General features: G+C 45.4%; 1 protein-coding gene across 2 annotated transcripts in view; it reads left to right on the top strand.

Moving 5' to 3' along the window:
* IMPACT (impact RWD domain protein) overlaps window positions 1–23211 on the top strand; it is a 267241-nt gene that overhangs the window by 217067 nt on the left and 26963 nt on the right. For both annotated transcript variants that reach the window (XM_078687411.1, XM_078687410.1), the window contains 2 exons: window positions 4438–4528; window positions 12138–12272. In XM_078687411.1, the coding sequence (XP_078543537.1) occupies window positions 4438–4528; window positions 12138–12272 (226 nt within the window). The remainder of the gene's footprint in view (window positions 1–4437; window positions 4529–12137; window positions 12273–23211) is intronic.

The raw sequence follows: 23211 nt of genomic DNA, 5'->3' as shown, positions 1-23211 counted from the left end.
TGTGATGCCCTTTGGGCTCAAGAACGCTCCTGCCACATTTCAGCGCCTGTTGAACGAGGTTCTCTCTGGGATGGAGGCCTTCTCCGCTGCTTATCTGGATGACATTGCCGTCTTCAGCAGCAGCTGGGAGGACCACTTGTGTCATCTACAAGCTGTTCTCCAGGCCCTGAAACAGGCTGGCTTGACAATCAAGGCCAGCAAATGTCAGATCGGGCAGGCATCGGTGGTGTACCTAGGCCACTTGGTGGGCAGGGGAACGGTGCAGCCACTCCAGGCGAAGATTGAGGCTATCATGGCCTGGGAGCCCCCAAGACCCAAACTGAGGTCCGAGCTTACCTGGGCCTCACAGATTACTACCGTCGCTTTGTGAAAGGGTATGGCACCATTGTGGCACCCTTAACTGAACTCACTTCCAAGAAGCAACCCCGACGGGTAGTCTGGACGGAGGCTTGTCAGCAAGCCTTTGACACCTTGAAACAAGCAATGTGTGCTGCTCCAGTCCTCAGGCCCCCTGATTTTTCCAAGGAATTCATTGTCCAAACAGACACATCAGAACATGGCATTGGGGCAGTGATATCGCAACTCAATGAAGAGGGTCTGGATCAACCGGTTGTCTTCCTGTCCAGGAGACTGCTCCCCCGGGAACAGAGGTGGAGTGCAATTGAGCGGGAAGCCTTTGCAGTGGTATGGGCTCTGCAGAAGCTGCGGCCATACCTGTTTGGCTCGCACTTCCTGGTGCAGACCGACCACCGACCCCTTCGTTGGCTGATGCAAATGAAGGGAGAAAATCCCAAGCTGTTGAGATGGTCTATCTCCCTACAGGGAATGGACTTCCGGGTGGAACATCGGCCTGGAGTGGACCACGCCAATGCAGACGGTCTCTCTAGGTATTTCCGCCTTAGTGATGAGAACTCCCAAGGGGTTGGGTAGCTCTCCCACTCTCAGCTGGGGGGACGCGTGTTAGACCTGTCGGCCCTTTGGGTGGTCCCTCCTAGTATTTATTTATTTTGTTCCCTTTTTGCCTCCAAAGTTTTCTATTTTTTATGCCCACTGGAATTTTTAGTGTTGTCCTGGGGGTTAGGTGCTGCTTGTCCCTATGACTTTTTGAGGCCTTATTGCTCTTGGTGGAGGTGGTGAATGCAGAAACACAAAATGGTGGCTGATAACTGCCATAATTTTTTACCTCAGGATTTGGGGCCATAGGAAACTATGGGGAAGTTCTAGAACCTTCCGGCTGGTTCTGGTAGCCAGAGCCCAACCTATAAAAGGCCAGAACCAGGGCGGCCATTTTGAAGTGACCAGGGGGTGTCTAGAGAGTCACTGCGGGTGACACCCACCCTCTCTGACAGGCGAGAGAAGGGCGGAAATCGAGATCGAGAGCAGCGTGAGGGCTGGAATCCGACTGAAGGGTCGGAAGTGCGAGCGGAGCGAGCGGAGCGAGCGGACCCAGAATCAACGCCGCAGACTCTCGGTAAGATCGAGGAGGTACTTTGGGAGACCCTCATTGCCGCCTCTGGAGATAGTAAACCCTACTGTCAGACCCTGAAAGGAAGGGTGGGGGAACTGTTTGAACCTATTACTTTCCACACGGTACTGCTAGAGAGGAGAGTTAAGCGACAGGGAAGTGCCTATTGAATGAGAACTGTTGAATACATCGGGGCTTCATCAAATGACTGAAAACAACTGTCCACCTGATTTAGTGTCCTGGAGGGGTTGATTACCCGAGGAATTTAAACGACTATCTACCTGGAAATGGACCTATAACTGTGTGGCAAACTCATGAATACTGATGGTAGAGGCCTAATTGGTGACGGAACATAATAGAATTGCTTATTGCCTGTTTCTCTTTCAGAGGAGGGAGGGGGGATAGTAAATTGATTGTAACTTTTCTGTTATCCTACAGAAGTCTTATTAAGCGAGACTTATCAAAGAACCAAGATTCTATCAAACTGGGGAACGTTTACACCTGCAAGTGAATTTATGCTATGACAAAAGTGTAAATGTGACACTGTTTGCAACGAAGAGAAAAATCAGAAACTAACTAAGAAGATATAAAGTTTTTCTACTTTTCTAAACATGGTGTAGAGTCCTTCTTTTTAGTGGATGGGCGCTGAGTTACTGAACGAGGTGTGATGCAAGTGTAACACAATGTGCCTCTGAGTTTAGCCTTACCTACTCTGTGTCAAGCTATCCTATGTGGACTGGTAACCCCAGGTCCAACACATTGTCTCCAGGAAAGAAGGCCCCTTCCACAAGGGCTAAGTCCTCATAGTTGGCTCTTGTAAGAGGTGTTCCCACCACAGAAATTGGTACAGCAGTGATGGGGATATCCTTCCATTCTTCACTAAATACGACTGGAGGTGCATAGGGACTGGCACTTTGCCAGATCTATGGTGCAAGATCCTTCCCTCATCTGACCATCTATCAGCCCACCTTCTGGGAAGGTATTGCATGGGAGCTATTCCACCGGTGAGGAATCGGCAGGTGGAAGTATCAGAAATAAAAGTTACTTACCTTTGTTAACAATCTTTCTGATGCATAGTCTGTCTACCTGCAGATTCCTGACTGATCCCGCCCACCTCCCAGTCTGATGGATGGATATACAGAGAAAGTATTATTAAGGTATGAGTTGGGGTTTTTCACTGCACTGCACTGCTTCTGTTTCATGTTGCTTCGTCAGTTCACATTGTAGGCTCGGAAAAATAGATGGAACCTGATGTTGCTCCAGGGTGGGTGCTTATAGCTTCGGTGGCATCACCAGGTATGTGTTACTTGAACAATTAATATCTTGAATAAACAAGAGACGAGAGGTATTTGGCAAAACAGGAACAGTTAGTTTAAATAAACATTGTGTAAATTGAGATAGTCATGAGACCCTATGCATGTAACTGATCTTCCAGCTGCAATCGATCTGAGACGGTGTTATGTGCAGTTCATTGTATGCCATAAACAATTCCAGTGATCCTTGTTTGGTAAGGAAGGTAAGGTGCTGCCTTTGGAGTCATAAATTAATTGTTCGATAGATAGTCTAGGTGGGCCTTGACCTTGCGTTGACACAATTTGGCCAGTGGGTGACATGTCCAGATACCCAGCATGGGGATTTTGTGATCACTGCGTGTGGTGTGTGCGCTGTGTCCTGATAGTCTATATGTTCCTAACTCATGTGGCATCTGACTTTATGGTGTTTTAGGAGCGTGCATACCCCTCTAGGCATGTGTGCTTTATTGGGGCCAATCTCCCTGGACCATTGTGGTGTTGCTACGCCTATCTGTGGGATTGATCTGGGATTTCCTGTTCATGCGTTTGTCTGCCAGCTGCGTGCCACCCCACCTGTGAACTATCAATCCGCGACCTCAGGCCTAGGTCTCAGCGCCTGCCTGACTACTTTTTTTGAGTCAGGCTAATGTGGAGTTCAAATCGGCGAATTTGTTAATAAGGACGCAATTTTGTTCTTTGAAATGAATGTATCGTTTCTCATATCAGCAACAACTTTTTCCATATTAACACAAGTCTTCCGATGGCAACCTGAAGCCGGCGCCCCCTACTGATGGCAAAAAACGTTGGAAACTTCCAGATCCAGTCTGATGCCTAAAATTAGTCAACAGATGAGGAATTTGCAAGTCGATGGAATATCCACCAGAAATGTAGTTACCTAATGTAAGTAATGTTTTTTTCCGACTTGTTAAGAACGGAGGCTCACTGAAGCAATATGGAGCTTTTCATATGAACTATAACTGAACTCATGTATAACAACTATGAATTATTTGTTCAAGAACTGAAAAGTTGAATTACTGTGACCAAAATTTTAAAATGAAGATGGCTAGTGTCATTTGATACAATAAATAATGTTGACTCCACGATTACGGCACCAGGGAAGTATTATTTCATTGTTTTTGACATGTATTACGAAGTAGATAGTTGAAATTTACCACACCATGGAGTTTCAAGTGTGGAAATAATACATTGTGAAAGAAATATCCTTTTAGTTCAGTAATGACAGTAGCATTATAGCAATACATATGTGTATTTGTCCCTTATGGAGGCCTCCTCACTTTGTGTAATTGTCAATTTTCCCAGATAACCTATGTGTCTGTAGGGATACCTGACCTATAACTTCTGTGAGCACCAAACAGCCCCATGCAGTAGATGAATATGACAGGGGTCAGTATTGAACCCTGGGGAGCTCTGCAGGAGAGAGGGATCTTTTGGGAGCTGGAGGTGCCTTTGTGAACACATGTGTTGGTTTGAGAGATAGGAGAGACACCAGTAATTAACAAAATCTCCTGTTTGAGGCTCCAGGGTGGGGATATTATTGAAGGCAGCTGTGAGCTCCAGCAAAACATGTAGAACTAAAGCAGAGCAATTTATGGCAGTGAAAAGCGAGAAGCAATGTAAAAACAAATATTATTCACTGAATATCCTCATACTTCCCAACAGGATACATTGTGAAGACAAGCAGACGTTCTTGCAGGATTGTGAAGATGATGGTGAAACAGCAGCCGGTGGCCGCCTCCTTCATCTATTGCAGGTATAATGACTTCAATGGTATAGCTCATGGGTACTTGCAAATAGTTCCTCGGGGGGGCGCTAACTACTGTCTGTGGCATGCCGGAGGACAGTGCTTATGTCAACAATGTGAGGGTTGGGGTGATGAAAATTGGGCATAGGGAGATGCGAATCAGATGCTTGGTGTGGACAACAAACCGAGCCTTCATGTGAATTCTGTCTGCCACCAACACTCTATTCTCATTCACCAAGATTTAAAGTCAAAGCATTAACTTCTAATATAAAACGTAAGAGGGCAAGAGATACTCATCTGGTGGCTGAATTGCAAAATGTGAAACCAGAAAACCTGGAATCAGTCCTGACTTCCCTACTTGACGAAACTGTGTGATCCTAGGCAATTGTTTAATTTCGCTTTTCCTCCTATTTCTTCATTACCACACATGAGAGCCCCTTAAAATATACGAGTTCAAGATGTGTGCTCTTGTTTTTTATTTAGTAAACTATAATGTTGTTTGAAACATATAACAACCAAGGCTAACAAGGTGCACCTGACAAATGACTTGACTCTTGGTTCACTAATGTCATTGTTTTCAGAATAGGGGCAGCCTGAATGTGTCCAAGATCATGTTTGAAAACTATCACTGCTAATAAATGCCTCTCAGTGCAGTGATATAATCTGATCTATTAAGGTAAAATGCTCCTGCATGTTATTAAAATACACTTTTGTAAGTTTGAAGAGCTTTTATCATGTTTGTATATGTTTAGTGCAAGACGTCTTTAAAACAAAAGGTGTTTCTAAAGATAAGTTATCTAGGATACCTTCTTTTCTTATTTACCGTTACCTTAGTTAACTTGTAAATAAAGTATGCCTGTTTGTTTCACAGCTTTCTGTATGTTCTTGCTCTATCAAGTGAACAGCAAGCCAGTGCTGCTGTTCACTAGGGAGCCACCGTTTAAGGTCAAGAGGGCTGCTTGTGGCCCCCAAGCCATACTTTGAGTATCCCTGGTAAAGCTGGTGTTTAGTTTGTTGTATTCCTTTCCATGCTCAGTTGACTTCTAGGTAGATATATAGTGCCCTAAAAAACATCAATTAGGTGGATATAATGGTTAAAATTCAAAGCCTAACAATTTGAGGAATTTGCTATTTTGCTTTTTTGGTGAGCTGTCAAGTCATGTCTCGCATCTTCTTGCCATGTGCACTGATATGAGGTCTTCATACAGGAAATTACTTACATAATCGTAAATGACAGCATAATTAATATTACTGGTGGCATCACATCACCAATGGCATCAATCAATCTTGATTTGCATTGCACGGCTAATCACCCGTGAAGGTATTCAGCTGTTGAGAGTGCTGCTGCAGGGAGCTCAGTTGAACATCCAGGTTTTGAGTCCTTTTATGAATTCCAACAGAGATAGTGAGGTCCATAGGTGAAGAGGAAAGTCGTTCCAGCACTTTGCAGCAAGGTAGGAGAAGGAGTGTCCTCCACTGTTGCTGCGGTGGATGCTGGGGGTATGGGTGAGGCGGTGGTGCAGTGCAGGTGTCTGGTGGGAAGGTGGACGCTCATTCGGTGGTAGAGGTATGCAGGCCCCTGGTTTTGGAGGGCACTGAATGTGTGGATCATCATCATCAACAGCAATGGTATTGCTATTTTAAATTCAGTTTTAATACAGGAGTGTTACTGACAGCAGTTAGGTCCTTTTTGAAAACAAAATATAGAAAATAACGACTGCTGCAATTACAGTCATTTGCAGTAAAAGACTCATTGAGATTGATACATATAGCCTCACAGTGGATTCATATAGAAGCTCAGCTACGTTTCCATGGTCGATCAGTTGATGTGCAATGGCATGTGCAGTATGCTGGGGGTAGAGTCGCGATTGGGACAATTTTAGACTTAGAACTGGGGCATGCCGTACGAGACATGCAGGCTTAAAAATTCCTCTTTACGGAATTGTCTGTCTCTTAATCGGAACATGGCACTCTAGACTCACTTTTATGGCAACGGACAACATTGTAACCTCACCTCATGTATCCCAATCCACCAATACAGCTGGTTTATAGGAATACAGCAACACAGCCCCTACTGAGAACTTTACAAATCTGCCATTTTCAGAGTTGTGTATATTTCAGAGTGCTCAGCCTGCATGCACATTTATTAATCTTTTTGAGTCATTAGAGTCACACCACGTGATTCTTTCCCTGTCTCATTGAAGGCCACAGTACTGTAATTTGTCCAATGAATGGTAAAGGCCATAGGAAAGTCGGTGGCCCTCTGGCTCTTCAGTGGTATGTGGATCTCTGTCCTGCTGTCACAGCCGCCTTTTGCCACATAGTTTATCATGCTCTAGTGTACTTTCTAGGCTACTGGGCTGCCACAGTTTCAATCCTATTACAACCTCCAGTCAGGCAAAATAAAAAGATGATGGGAGGGTGGTCGAGGGGGGATGGGATTGTTTGAATTAATCTCAGCCACTAGTAATTACTCTATGCAGTCCATCGAGCATTCCATATACCACTTTGTTGTTTGTTGAAGTTGGCTATTGGTGTTACTGGAAAGGGTGCACTAGGCTTGGGTATTTTTTTTTATATAGGGTCTTGGGTGTTGCTCCTTTGGTGGATATGCCCATCCTCGGATAGAAAATAAAATTATCAGTGTTTGTGTGATATTTTCAGATACCATAGCTACACATCATCAGACGGCAGGTTCTATGTTGGTAAGAGTGGACTGTCTAATAATAGTAGCGTGTGGGTGAGTTAACTTGTTTAGCGTCTACCATGGCATTTGAAAATGTTTAATGGTTTTCAGAGCCACAAACTCTGGAGCAGATTTAAATCTTTAGTTCCTTCCTTGCCAAGACTATGGTCTGACTGCCTGATTCAAATGTGGATGGACCACAGTTTGATAACTGCGGAGACTACTGGGTTTCCACCATTGTCAAACGTCACTGCCAGATCGACGGAGTAAGCGCCATCGAGCTTTGACTACGTGTCCCCCGAACTAATTTAGATGGGACATACATCTGTTTTTCAATGTCTGTCACTGCCAGGAAAAACCTGGGAGGCATTTTTTTCTTTCCAAAAAGCAAATCCTGTTTTTGGATTTTCTTCTTGAAATAAAAAAACCTGTAACTTTTTACATACTGTTCCATCATGTTTGATGGAGCCATCTGGAAAAGTTAGAGTGCAGTGGCAGGAAGCCTTGAAGTTCATTTCTATCCATGCTTGATATGTAGGCTGGGTGACATTTTCAAAGTTTGGCGGGCAGCTCCTCTGTCAGTGCGACTGAGTAAGGTATTCCGTCACCCTGGTGGAGGACGGGCCATTCACTAAAAAATAAATCCGACCCTCGGTTTCCTGTGCAGCTTAGACACTCAATCTTTTCTCGTGGATTTGCAGAGGAAGTTCTTGTGTGAGCCCCAGTTCTGGTTGGCAGAAGAGCATCTGTCTGCCTAATAGCTAGTTGATTTCCTGCCTTGCTATCAACAACTATTTACAATTACAGCCCAGAAATCTATTCCAGGTATGTATATATCGTCCTGTTGGACTCTCTCACATCTTTTGACACTGCATGTAAAAGGAGGTAGTGGTACAAACCTGCCAGCTCCCCTTCCTTTTAGGTCCATTGACCGCATAGCATCAGCGAGAGAGGTTCACGAACACAGCAGAAACACATTGACCATTTACTCTATGATTCGATGGTTCAATTTTTCCAGAGATTCCAGTACATTTGGGGGCCTAATTGGTGTGTGCAGTAACGTGCCTGTGAGGACTGGGGCTGCACATTATTCCCTTGCTTCTATACTAGGTCTGCATAAAATTGTTGTTTATTTTCAAAAAATTTTGCCAATATTGGGAGTTATGCAAAATTGGTTTGCTTGCGCCTCTAGTGAAAAATTCACATGGGAATACATTGTCTATTAAAAAAACACTAATGTGATATAGCAGCATGAAACTGGTCCAAGCGAAAAATGTCTTTAGACTGAGATCTTTTCTGTGCAAAGTTCCTCATGGCCAATAATTTCATTAAACCACATAATATGACATTTCAGGGAATTTTGTGAATTTCGCGTCTACTTGAATCCTCATCACTTACCTTTGAGGTCCGATGCTGTGGTGCTGCAGGGTGAAATGGTCTCTCTTTCAGGCAGGAAATCTGATAGGATAAATGCATGGGTAATGGCACAGATAGAAAAAAATGACACCTTCTTCACCTTTAATATGCCTTAGCGGGAAGAAAGTGTTTCAGGACCTGCACTTTTCCAAGATACATCAACAAGATTGTGAATCCCCTGAAAGCTGTAAAACAAGTTATCCACAAGAGAGCAGTGCTTTGCAACAGTGTATTCCCTGCAGTCTGGAGCTCCTGGATTCCATAAGGTGTTGCCTGTTTGTTTTCCTTGGTTCTGTCTTTTCCTTGCCATTCTGTGTTTATTTTACTGAGTTGTCAGGCAAGGTCCGTCTCGAACCAGAACACAAGCAACTCAAGACCGGTTTCACCCTGATTGGGGCTCTTCAGTTGAGTTTAGCTTGGTGCCAGTAGCTCAGTGAGCAAAGGACCAATGTCTGGGCATACCATTGGCTATTTAGGGTGTGAGGTCAAACACACAAAAGATGAAGGGAGGAATGCTTGTAATTTGTCTAACAACTGGAAATCGCTCAGGGTAGCATTCCAACCCATCATTATTTTCCCTACAATGCCACCTCAGTTTAATTCCTTTGTCACTGGCAACCCTCCCGATTTCTGTGTTATTTCCAGAGAGGAAGGGATGACCATTTAGAGAAGGATTTTTATTGGTGCCTAGTCCGTCTGCCAGCAGAGAGTTAAACTGTCTCTGAGATAAAGCTTTGACTACACCAATTAGAATCCCCTTCCAGTGACTAGGGCAAAATGCCCTTCCTCTAAGATTTATCCACCAAGTTTTTCATTACTAAAGCCCTTGAAATACCAGGTGGACTATTTAGCTCTGTATCTTTCTCTTGGTCATGCACGGAGTATAGCTGCCCAAATTATCACTCTACTTGAGCCATCGTCTCCCCATATTTCCAGTCCTGTATCAGATATTCTATTTATCTGTGTAGATTGTAGTTACTTTTTAGAGGCTTAAGCGTGGTCTTGAGGCAGCAGGACTTTGACACTATCTTCACATTATTGTGTTTAAGCAAACTTACCAGCCTCCATCCATATTTGTGTTGACTAAATTAATAAGGTGTAGACAACCTGAGTTTGGGTCTGCTAAATTTGTTTTGGGTAAAATTCCTTCAAGGGAAAGTGTAGAGAGACCCTTGACCTGATGTGTGAATGAATATAGATGGATAGTTCTCATCTGTGGGGCTAGAGACTGTAGGAATCAAGGCAAGTTCACTGTGGCGGACACCAAGCACTGCAACTGCGGATGAAAGAATTACAAATCTGTGACCCTTGAACAATATCCTAGTGCTATAGATTGTAGTAGTAAGTAAACATGCACAAGAAATACTAAGGAGAAGTAACATATTTGCTATACTTGTAAATAAGTGGGTTTGGCCAAGAAAGAATTACATACAGTATATCAGCAGTGTGCATAGATGCAACATTTTATTGGTATCCTGGGAGGTGCACCTACTTGGTGGCAAATGGAGGAATTATAAAAGACTAGAATGCATGTGCCCCATAGTAAGCATGAATCATGTCTAGTTGAGGGCTACATTGTAGCTGCTACTGGTCTGTAAATCAGTTCTCTCAGTCTATTTGTAACAGCTGTCATGAGCAGGGTGATTGAAGCAAGGAAGTAGTGGGCACTGGCAACATAGTGTAGGTGTGAATTGATCTCAGATGTTTCTTGGTCTTTCTACTCTATCATACCACTCTGTCTTAACATTGTGTTATAACTGCACTTAGGCCACAGTTAAAGTTGTGCAAATACTACATAAAGTCCATGTTATGTAAGAAGTAAAGAAAAATTAAGTGAATTGAGGCAAAGTATTTGTCGACATCTTTTACAGGAAAGTTGGAAATGTGTGAAGTGGGCACGGGGAGGTGCTTTATTACTTCTTGAATTATTTAAATAATGTTTTATAGTGTCCTCCCTGCTGCATCACCCGTTAAGTGAGAGAGACTGGAGATCAATGAAGAGCTGAGTGAAACTTAGCAGAGGGTATTTACTGTAGATCATGGAAGTGCATGGAGTTGAATATCTGGATGTTTACACTATTCAAAATTGCATATGGTTTCCCCCCAGTTGGAGTAGAGGCAGAAGGGAGTTTGACTGGACTGTAAAGTCTTATGTTTTCTTCCTCCATAATGCTTATACCTAAATGTACTAATAGTCAGTACCCAAGAATGACACACTTAACTGCCTAGATAGGTAAATGGAACTCTCCTAATCAAAATTCAGCTTGGTCATTATCACGGTGTGGACCCAAACTGGCCTTTTTGAAGTCAGGAGTAGTCAGAACGCAACCCTTCAAATGCACCAGTAGTATATCATGTCCTTTATCACAGCATTGGTGTGGTTCAAATGTGAATGTGGAGTGAAATAGTTCCCCCAAGTCGCTGACCGTATATATGGATTATGATGGCTGCCTATGAATGGCAGCAAACTGATTGAGAGGGGCTGATAATAAGCTGCGCCTAAAAGTGCATTCATATTTGATTTCCACACAGTTTTCACTAAAGTCTTCTGTTATCGTCCTGCAGGTTTTTGTGAATTTCAGTATCATCAACATGCTTCTATATGTTAGCTGAGTTGATAGATATGTAGTAGGTGCAGCTAAGAGGCTATTTGAGTATTGAATAGTGTAGACCTCAATACCTCCAGCATCTCTGCTACCAAGTTGGTTCACAGTGTCAAGAGTGAAGCAAGTTTTAGAGAATTAGTGCAGGAACAGTTAGAACCATCCCTGGGATACTACCTTGTAGGCCAACAAGTCATCGACACAAAATCCATGATCCTGGTTGTTATACATCATGGAGAGATTGAGTAGGACCTGTGGGCAGGCATAGTCTTGGTCAGTAGATGTGAGCTGCTCTTCCCAAGTATTTACAATGGTAGTTATGTTGCCATGTATTGGTTTAATTATCGACTTACAGCTTCTATGAAGTTCATTCAAAACCAGGTAGGATGATAACTGTGAACTGAACTTAGATTCAAGGACTATAGCAAAGCAGGGGAGCCCAGAGATTATGCTGTTGTTGACCAGGTGCCCTTGACCTGACTGTGGGATTGATGGTGTGTTTGAGCCTCTTATTGACCACTTCATTGCAAAGTTAACTAGAAATTGAAAAGATCATATTTAGTTGTGTATTCTAGACATATACTAAGTCAAGCCAATGTCTAGTATGGGCAGATTTCCATCTTGTGGTGCAACTTTTTGTAAAAGCCATATTAGCTGAATATTAGCCCATTTGAATTTTTCCCCCTTTTCTCTGTTTGTCCCTACGCAGAATATGGTTTTCAAAAACTTAGATGATTTTATTTTGTAGTTACCCCATTTTGTGAAATATGATGCACTTCAATGGAATATCAATTGCATATCTTAGAAATGTGACCACTTTGCTCTGTGCATCCATAGTTACATTTTAGTCAAATATGTTAAAGAATCAGTATTCTGAAACACAAATGAGAATTAATTTTTTTCCATGATACAGATTTTAGATGCACGCAATGTTATGGTGGTGGTCTCTCGTTGGTATGGTGGTATTCTCCTTGGACCAGATCGCTTCAAACATATCAACAACTGTGCAAGAAACATATTGGTGGAACATCACTATGTTAATTCAGGGGTAGGTATTAGAGAGAAATATCGTTTTTTAAAACGGTTGATGTTGGTATTTTGCCTCGCACTGTTTTCAGTTTCAAACACTGGATTTATTGTGAGAAAAAATCAATATAGTATATAACTTTGGACTTTTCTATTACAATCTCCTTAATGTCGTCTTGCTCCAAACCTCATATTATGGAAATACCAGTATGTACTATTAATGTTTGTCTGAGTTGCTTAGAAAATATCCCTCTCACCCACTTTCCCCCTACAACCTTACATGCATTACCATAATATTGGGCTTTCCTCTTTAACTACTCCCACCATACTGACTCTGTTCAATCACTTTGAAATGTTAGCTGTGGTTGTTGTATTTTTCCCAGATATGGTTCCTCCCTAGGAGCAGAGGGGCGTTGACCCACTACTTTGATTCACCACCCACCTTGACAATAAAGCAATCTCCATTGTGTATGCATATAATTCATGTTTGGTAGACCTTCGTAAGCCTGGGCTGCAATTACTCATACTGCTAGCGTGGACGGCGGGGGCATGGCTGATGTCCTGAGATCTTCTTCACTATGTAATTAAACTGCGCATGACAGGGGGGCCGATCTCTGGACTCGGCCAGCCTGACATGCGTACTTCAGGACTGTGATTTGGAATACACTGTGTGTCAAGGGTGGGGTTTGATGGCAGCAGCAAATGCAGCTCTCTATACTTTGCTGGGGCGCTGGGTTGCAACGTCTTGCCAATCCCGATGCAGCTCTCATTGAATTCCACAGCAACGCCAGAATCTCCATCTACAGCAGCTACATCATACTCATTCAATCATCTGATCATAACCTGGAACTTTTCAGCAGTCTCTTCTCCTCCCTCAAGCACAAACTTGACACTGCCACTCCCCGTCCTATCCCCTTGCCTACCCCCTCAGACTACCCCTCCTCAGTGAACCCCCTCTCCCCACTCCCTTACTACAATACCAGCCCACCATCCCTCCACTCCCACCCCTCTCCCAAGATGGTCAATTGCCGGTCCATGGACACCGTTGTTGCCCATTACACCCCTCCAATTGGTGTCAACTCAGTCTCCCCATCACCTAGTCCACTCTGATAGCACCACTACCAATTCCTACTTCCACTCTCATCTACACCAGTCTGACAACATCTCTCCCCACTCCCTCATAGCCCCACTTATGGACACACCTATCAATAGTTTGCACCCATCCTCCACAGCCTTTCATCCAACCATTACCAAGGCTCCGATGGTGAACCTCGCCGATGTCAGCTCCCTAATAACTCAGAGTCTCCCCCACACCTCCGCGCTTCCACCCATCTTGGAATCTCTCAACAACCTGCCTTATGTCTCGATGCTCGACACTATAAATTCCGAACTGCATCTGATCCGAGCAGACATTCTCAAACTATTCTGTATCATCTCCAACCTTGAACACAAGTGCCCACCCACTCAATTCACCACCTATATAACAACCCCCCACTATCTCCAACCACTGCTTGGACCGTATCTCTGCCTACACTAGGAGCTCTCAGCCTTCCTGGAGGATCGTAACCATCCTTAATCATTTCTCTGGATCAGATGGGCTAGTCAGACAGCTATCAAATGACGATATACTCGACCTTCTAGACTCCTACAACCCCTCCCCTACAGATCTCTCCCGACCTGCCAACAAAATCGAGACCATCATCTCTCTCTCCCCGCCAGCTCGTCCCGCCCTAAGACTAGATCTATAAACAAATCGAGCCTCACCCCAGTGCCCATCTCCCAAATGCCTTATAATACTACTACCCCTAACATACCCCTGAAATGTGCATTATTAAACTGTCGCTCAGCTGTGAAACATGCGACTGACATATCTACTCTTATCCTCAACCAGGACTTAAACATCCTCATACGCACAGAATCCTAGTTAAATGATTCCTCCGCTCGACATTATGGACCCCCTAGGTATGGCATCATCAGACTAGGCCGCACTGGTCGCCCAGGCAGTGGGCTTGCCTGTATTCACACCTGCAACCTTAACTCACTTTCTTTATATTCTACTAGTTACGAATGCCTGCTTCTGCTTCACACCATGACCGATGCCAAGACCTCACTAATCACTATTTCAATTCAATGTCAAATATCATGGACACCATACCCCCTAAGCAACTAAAAATAATCCCATACAAATGCTTCACCCGTAGTTAAACAGTGATGTTAATGAAGAACGGCGACTCCTCAGACTTGCCGAAAGAGCACGGAGACACATCCCCTCTGTGGCCAACCTCAAGACTCCTGTGTCAATGACGCATCATCTTCAACAGACACATTAGGAAGTTGAAAGCAACGTTCTCTCAAAACCAACTAGACAGTACTACTAATAGACCTAAGAAATTGTTCGAAGTTATTAGAAATGAATCTACCTTCAAAACCAATCCTGCTTCCACAAATAACAAAGCACCCCCTAACTGTGAATCCTTTGCCTCCTTTTTTGCTGAGAAAACATTGTTAATCACTAATGACATCCAGACATCTCTTAATCTTCTTCCGCCCCAATCCCTCCTACACCCCTTCACAACGGACCATGAAGCTCACCTGTATAATCGCCTCATCTCTCCCAAGAATGACACGACCTGGCCTTGCTTCATAATCCTCGATGAGATAGGCACTCTAAATCTTTTGACCTCCTTGAAGTACTCTAACCACTTCATTGATCCTCACCCCGCCACAATCCTAAATGAGCCCATTTACCTCCTACTCCCACTGTGGACTAAGATAATCAATGCCTCTCTTATTCTAGGCTCCCCTGCCGACTGCCTCAAATATGGTCAGGTTGCTCCTATCTCCTATCCTAAAAATAAAAAAACTCGGACCATTCCCAACACCAACAACTACCGCTGTGACCCTACTCTGGCCAAACTCCTAGAAAAATGTGTGCACCAACAGCTCCACAGTCACATTGAACAATTTAAACTTCTAGACCATTGCCAATCTCGCTTCTGTTCGGGTCACAGCACCGAAACTGCTATGGTCCACATTGTCGACAATGCCTTGCACTCGCTTGACCTGAATTAATCCTGACTCTTAATCCTACTGGATCTGTCAGTAGCCTTTGACACCATCTACCATGCTACCCTGCTCAACCTCCTAGAACACTTGATGGGCCTCTCAGACACTGTGCTAAAATGGTTCTCCTCGTTTCTACACAACAGGTTGCAGCGCTTCCTAATTAATCACTCTCTATTCGAGCTGGCCTCACAATAGCTGTGCGCCCCCCAAGGCTCTGTCCTCTACCTGCCATTGTTCAACCTCTTCATGGAGCCCCTAACCAATAGTCTCAAATGCTCCCACATCTCCTACCATATGTATGCTGAAGACACCTAAATCTACATGAGAATAACCTCCCTGAGGACATCCACGCCCTCAATAACACCCTAATACTAACTTAACAATGGCTGGCTCGCAATCATTTTAAAGTCAATGCCCTTAAAACTGAATTCTTATTGATCACACCTCCCAGTACCACCATTAACGCCAACGATTGGCTCCCCCTTCTCTCCGCCCTGAATTGCACCCCACACGTTCTCGACTAAGAAATCCCTTGGTATTACTCTAGACAAAGACCTTACCTTGCAAAAACACATCAGCGTCATCACTAGAGGCATTTCAAAATTGCTTGCATGACCCATAAAGCACTGCACCATAATACCCCTTCCTACCTGTCCCAGAAACTGACCCTTTCGGTGGAAACAGATCCTCCATAAGTACAAGCACCTTACTTTTCAAGCCACAAAAATTCAAGAAAAAGGGGGGCGTGGCTAGCGACCAGGGAAGATGGCCGCAGCTTGAGAGAGCTCCGAGACCCGTGGAGCTTCCCGCATTAATCCGTCTATAAATCCTGCCTCTAATTGGCCTCAAAAGTGAAAATTCCAGAACCGGAGCATAACAGCTCCCAGCGCAGCCCACTCTCGCCGTCCGGACTCCACCACAAGTGATGATCCGGCCCAGTGCTTCGAGAGGCCTACACACCCAGCTGAGGCCGGGGACTCGCGTAAAGACGAGACCCGGAAAAGCGCGACTCGAGGAAGGTTCGCCTCGGGCACCCAGGCAGGACCGGAGCCGGCGCGCGAGGCTATCTCCTGGCGGCGCCCGTTTAACAACGTGGGTGAACTCTCTTTGCTACTGAGGCTCCCACCGCCTACTTGGGGGACACGCAGTGCGAGCGGCTGGAGTGGCCGTGGGAGAAACAGGGGAGACGCGTGGTGGGCCACCGGAGATCTCCTGGGCCTCCTGAAACCGCTAAGGCCCATTTTGGCGCGCATATTAAACTTCCGAGACCGAGACGCCATCTTGCAAGCGGCGCATGTTACCCCTCCGATCAAGATCGACAACGCAGAGGTCACCTTCTACCCTGACTATACAGCGGCAGTGGCGCAACGACGGAGAAGCTTTATCGAAGTCAAAAAGGAGTTGCGTAGTAGAGAACTCAAATACTCCATGTTATTCCCAGCAAGGCTCCGAGTAGAAACCGAGGGGAAGGCGTGGTTTTTTGAAACCCCGGGAGAAGCTAGAGACTGGCTGTACGGCTGGCGACCGGCAAGGATCCCCAAAAACCGAGGACCGGCCCGCGACGTTCAGGAGGAAGGTAGCTTAAGTGTGACGGACTGCCGCTGGAGACACTGCAGAGGTGGGACTGGAACATACCTGCGAGGTGGTGCTTCGACTGAAGACCAGACTGGCGGACTGAGGATACTGGGAGGGCGCTTATGGGGTTGGGGGGGGGGGGGGGGTCCGCTCCATCATGATCATCCGTGACAGTTGTGAACAGACATTGCAGATCACGCTGGGACGGCGGTAATAAGGTAGGAGATATTCCATCCTCACGGCCAGAATGAGACTGATTTCGAAACGGGACTCACTGGGGATGGCGAGATCTCACCGTCCAGCGTTATGCAGGTTACAACTGACAATGACTGTAAACACTCTGCTCAGTTGGGGAGGTGGATAGTTTTGGATCCGCCGGGCAGGGAGGCAGGGAGGGGGGACGGGGTTCTTAGTTATGCAATGGTTGTATGCATTTGTTCTCAAGTTATAGTTATGCAGTCCAGCCTAGGGACAGTAACACACAGGTCTGACACTCAGGACACACACGTAGGACACGGGTGCATCCACCGCGGCTTAACTCCTGACATTGCATTCCGCAGATACCATGCAGAGCACCAGACAGAACGGGAATGATCCCCGAATATCACAAATGGTTACCCCCCCATTGACAGTATTATCATGGAACGTTAATGGTTTGGGCCATAGAATTAAGCGGGGTTTAGTCTTATAGTCTATATCTCAAGCGGAAAGCGCCGACCGTAGTTCTCCTCCAAGAGACCCACTTAATGGGACCTGCATGCAAGGCGCTCAACCGCTGGGGGTTTAAAATGGCAGCGCACGCGGAGTTCTCTTCTGGATCTAGAGGGGTAGGCATCCTGGTTCATAAAAGCTCCCCCTTAGTGATCACCAAGACGTGGAGAGACGATTATGGGAGCTTCGCAGCACTCACTTGCCAATGGGAGGGGCGCAGCTATAATATGGTCTCTGTCTACATCCCCCCGACACTTCACCAAACAACACTGCAGGATCTGAGCAAACTGATACTAGAATTACCGGAAGGTGAATTAATCCTAGGTGGGGATCTGAATGCAGCTTGCGACACAGCTCTCGACCGCTACCTACCCAGAGACAGCAATAGACCTAGACAACTCGCAAGGGAATTTTTTGAAGCCATGGGTTTGACTGACATGTGGAGACTCCAACATCCCACAGACCATCAGTACACGTTCTACTCAGCAGCACACAATAGCCTCTCCCGTATCGACTATATCCTTACACTGGCGGTCCCCCCCAAGAATATCACAGCGATTAACCACCTAGCCCGGGGAATCTCGGACCACTCTCCAATACAGCTCACCTACACTGCCCACCGCCCGAGGCTGCAACGGGTGTATCCACTATACCCCGGCTTTCTCCAGAACCCCAAAATAGCTAAGACCCTGGTGATAGCCACAGACCTTTATTTTGCTGAGAACGAGGGATCTGTAGATTCCCCATATGTGCTCTGGACACAAACGGGAACGACGGCAAGTCATGGACTCACTTGAAGCCACAGCACTGCAGGGGGAGAAAGCGCACGCGCTAGACCCCAACAAACGTACGGCACGGGCAGCGGCGCTAGCGGGACAGGAGTTTCGGGCTGCTGCGGAGGTTGACGCCAAGGCAAGGCACATGAGCACAATGCACAGAATTTACGAGTTGGGGGACAAAACAGGGCAAATGCTGGCATGGCTGGAACAGAAAGAAAGAGCGAGTAGGTGGGTAGCGCAACTTGCATTAGGAGATGGTACGCCAACAACTGACCCCCGGCTCATTGTCGAGGAGCTAGCAACACATTACGAAAAGGTTTACACTCCACTTGCACAGGCAACCGAGGAGGAATGCGGGCACTGGCTGGCAAACATACCGCTACCAATAATGCAGGAGGAGGATATGGAAGCATTGGAAGCCGACCTGTCGGCAGAAGAGCTTGGGAAAGCATTGGGGGCACTAAACACAGGCAAAGCGATCGGGCCCAATGGGCTACCGGTGGAATTGTATAAAAAGGTGACAAGCAAAGTAACCCCCCATCTGGTCCACATGTATAATGACAGCCTACAGCAGGGAACTTTGCCCCGAGATCAAAGATTAGCGACAATAGTCCCAATACACAAACCGGGTAAGCCCCCGGAACGCTCATCATCATACCGCCCGATCGCCCTGATTAATATGGAGACGAAACTCCTAGCCAAGGCACTGGCGATGCGACTGCAGCCGCATCTGGCGACACTGGTCCACGCGGACCAATCGGGCTTCATGCCCGGCCGTAACACCTCCCTCAATCTGAGGCGTCTGCACAGCGTGCTGGCGCGGACCCACCTTCTTCGCCAGGACGCGGCAATCCTCTCCCTAGACGCGACAATGGCTTTTGATCAGGTGGAGTGGCCATTCATGTTTGCCGTTCTGGGTCGGATGGGTTTTGGTCCCAGGTTTTGCAGCTGGATCCGGCTTCTATATACGGCGCCACTGGCACATGTGATTGCAAATGGTCATATCTCAAGAGAGATTACACATGGCAGAGGGACGAGGCAGGGATGCCCGCTCTCTCTGCTCCTCTTTGCCCTGGTCTTGGAGCCACTGGCGGTTTGGACACGCACAACACCGCTATTTCAGGGGATAACCTGGGAGACGGGCTGGGAAGACCGAATTTCCCTGTATGCCGATGACGTACTGATTTACATGACATCCCTGACAGAATCCCAGCAGGCTCTCCTGGATATCTTTACAAGATTCTGCAAACTGTCAGGCTATACTATGAACTGGTCCAAATCTCTGCTCTACCTACTGCGCGGAACGGCCCCGCCCCTGCCTCCGGAATGTCCAGTGCAAATAACGACCAGGGGGTTTACATATTTAGGAATCTATGTTACACCTCAGGCCAACACCTTTATGACTGAACATCTGCTGAAGCCACTGAATAGGCTAAAATCTGACGTAGCTCACTGGCGGTCTCTCCCGCTCACTTTGCTGGGCAGAGCAGCGCTTTTTAAAATGCTGGCGCTCCCTAGATTCCTCTATGCGCTCCAGAACACTCCATTTCCGGTTCATCTCTCTTATTTCCAGTCCATCAATGCCGAAGTGTCGAACTTGCTGTGGGATAGCCGTCCGGCGCGGATAGCACACCCCAAGCAGACTCGCAGTTGGTATGATGGCGGTATAGCGCTACCAGGCGTCAAGCTATATTACTGGGCGACGCAACTAGTGGTTATCAACCAATGGCTCGATGCACCTCACGACGACCCGGCTTATCGACTAGACAGGGAGATGGTGCCGGCTGACCGCCTGATGAGGGCTTTATACAACACCAGAAAACGTCAAGCACTGACTGGCCCCACGGCAAACACTATCAAAATATGGCACACAGCTCAAAAAGCATTGGGGTGGGAAGGGGTGCTGACACTGGCCACACCACTTTGGGAAACAAAGCGTTTAGGCACATTGGGGAACACTAAAGGATTTAGACATTGGGACCTCATAGGTATTACGAACATTGGAGACTTGTGGGTCAGGGGAGAAATCCTCTCCTTTGCTGCGCTCAAAGATAAATATGGTATGGCAGACTCGGAGTTGTACCGCTACTCCCAGATCCGGCACGCACTTCAGGGTGCTATCACCCACGACACCACATTGGTCGATGCCTCACCACTAGAGGACAGGCTCCTCACTGAACATCTGAGTAAGAAAGCCATCTCACTAACATACCGAAAACTGGTTAACAACCTCCCCGACCCCACTGTGGTACTGCACAGCAAATGGGAGATAGAACTTGGGGATATAGATGACTCAGACTGGATGGAGGCACTTGCATCAGCTAGAGAAGCGGCGATCCCCTCCCGATTGAAACTGGTTCAACTTAAAATCCTGCATCGAGTGTAGTGTATTACTCCCGTACCTTGATTCATAAAATAGGGCGTGCGCCTGACCCACTCTGTCTCCGAAGATGCGGAGAAACGGGTACATACTATCATACGCTATGGGCTTGCCCCAAAATCCAATCATATTGGGAAGGTGTGTTGGAACAAATCTCAGAAGTGAGTGGGGTAGAAGTTAGGGCAGATCCCTGATGTTGTATCCTAAACATATGGCAACCTAAAGATCTTAATGTGGCACAGAAAACGTGGGCTACAATGGGGATGGCCCTGGCAAAACGGAATATAGCAAAGAATTGGGTATCCGGAGTGACGCCCTCACAATCGCAGTGGGAAGCAGATATGGACATGGCAATGGTAGCCGAGAAGGCGGTTTACATACACAGAGGTTGCCCCAAGAAGTGGACACGGGTATGGGGGAAGTGGAATGAAGCCAGAGGGAACCTATGTGAGCCTCCAAGTACATAGCTCACTCCTGAGAACAGTCCATAAGTGATGGGATTTATGTACTGGACAAGGATTCGAGGTGTGGGTGGGGAGAGAGGGAGGGGGTGCAGGATCTGGAAAATGCTCTACTATAGATGTAATGTCCTAATGTTATAAATACAGGAATGAGATACCGCTCTTGCGGAAAATGTCACTAGATAAGACTGCACTTGATTGTTATGTTAACTGATGAAATAAAATAAAAATTGTTTAAAAAAAATAAATTCAAGAAAAAAAAACCTACAACTGATTCTTCTCTGGAATGGTCCCAATCATTTGGAACTCTCCCCCTACTGAGATCAGATGCAACACATGCACATCCCTCTTCATCAAAGAAGCAAACATTTTTCTCTCCAACAAATTATTCTATCACTGAGAACTTGACCACACCCCGCTCTCTGTTTAGATTCTGCCATTCACCTTTTTAACACTACACTGCTCACGCAAATCTATACATACCTACCTCGAGGAAACAGTGCTTCGACTCTCCCCATCCTTACATCTTCTTTCCTCAACTACCTTAGAACCTTTATGTACTCCATCATTCGTATTCTTCTTTGATTTATTGTAGCTATGTACTTTCACTCACATTGTATGTAACTGATTCTGGCTGCTTCTTGCCTACATATCCCACTGTATTTCATTTACTCCTTTTTACCTTTAGCACTTGTTTTTATTTGCTCTCTATGTACCTCAAGTTTCTGCTGTTGTGCTTACTCTGTAAAGTGCTGGTTTCATGATCTCAAGTGCTATATTCGTTCACTACCTCAGGGAAATACTGTACAACTACTCTCCCTACCCTTGCGATTCCCTAGAACCTCATGTACCCACACTCCTGTCTATCGGATTCTTCTTTTATATAATGTTGATATATATATTTTTATTTATGGTTTATGTAACTTGTGCACTTGCTAATATTTTGCCTACATATCCCATTGTATACTGTTTACCCTTTTTACCGTTACTATGTATTTTTATATTTTCTCGATGTACCTCATGTTATTGTTATTATGCTCAATTTATAAAGTGCTCTGATACCTTCGGGTCTAGTTCACACCTTATAAAAACGGCAAATAAATAAATACAATAATCTCCCAAAGCAAAAAATTGTTTTAGCTGTGAAATCTGACAAAAAACCTTTGTAAGTAGCCATTTCTGTACCATATCTATGCAGTCCTGCTGTCTTATAAATAATCCTTATTACATCCCACAGTCAGTTGGAACAGCATGATGAGATCCTAATTCACCGCCTTCTTGTCCTGCAATACCGCCAACAAATGTTAGGTGGCCTTAAGTCTTCACATAATCTTTCCATTAGTTTGAAAACTCAGTAGGTGGAAATTATATTTTGCATTCCTGTATGATGCCTTCTGGTCCCACATGGGGGTGTAGCTCGGGCTTTTAGTTCCCATATGGCTCTACAATATTTTTTTGCAGTGCTTGTCCAGAACCTAACCGTGATGGGCAAAGGTGAAATCATCAGCTCTTTACACAAGACACACGTCTGGTATTCGTATATATTTTGTTACCCTCATGTTTGAGGGATTTAAAAAAAAACACTGGGGAGATTTTCACCTCATACCTTATACCAAGTGTGGTAGTGAGGTATCCATTTTATTTTTGTATCTGTTGGAAAATATTCTGTGAGATTTTAAAGGAGAAAATCATAACATTTCTCTATTCGCCTTCATGATTGCAAGCATATATGGCATCATACTTTGGGACTGACTGGTAATGAAAGAAGAACATATGTAGAATTATCTGTATATTTCATCGATTCCCCAAGTTCTAGGATGTTCTTTCATGAAGAAACGTTAGAGTGAATTGAACCTCAAATGGCCTGCCATTCAAATCTCTCTCGCTAGTTAAAGTAAAACTGATGCATTGAGCAAATATTTCAACATCATTAAGGCCTTTTGGAGTTGGCGTAAATATTCTCTACACTATCAGATTGTGCAATAAGTG

The sequence above is a fragment of the Lissotriton helveticus genome, chromosome 4_1, assembly GCF_964261635.1.
Source record: "Lissotriton helveticus chromosome 4_1, aLisHel1.1, whole genome shotgun sequence".
In the NCBI taxonomy this organism is placed as follows: Eukaryota; Metazoa; Chordata; class Amphibia; order Caudata; family Salamandridae; genus Lissotriton; species Lissotriton helveticus.
This window is presented reverse-complemented; position numbering and strand designations above follow the sequence as displayed.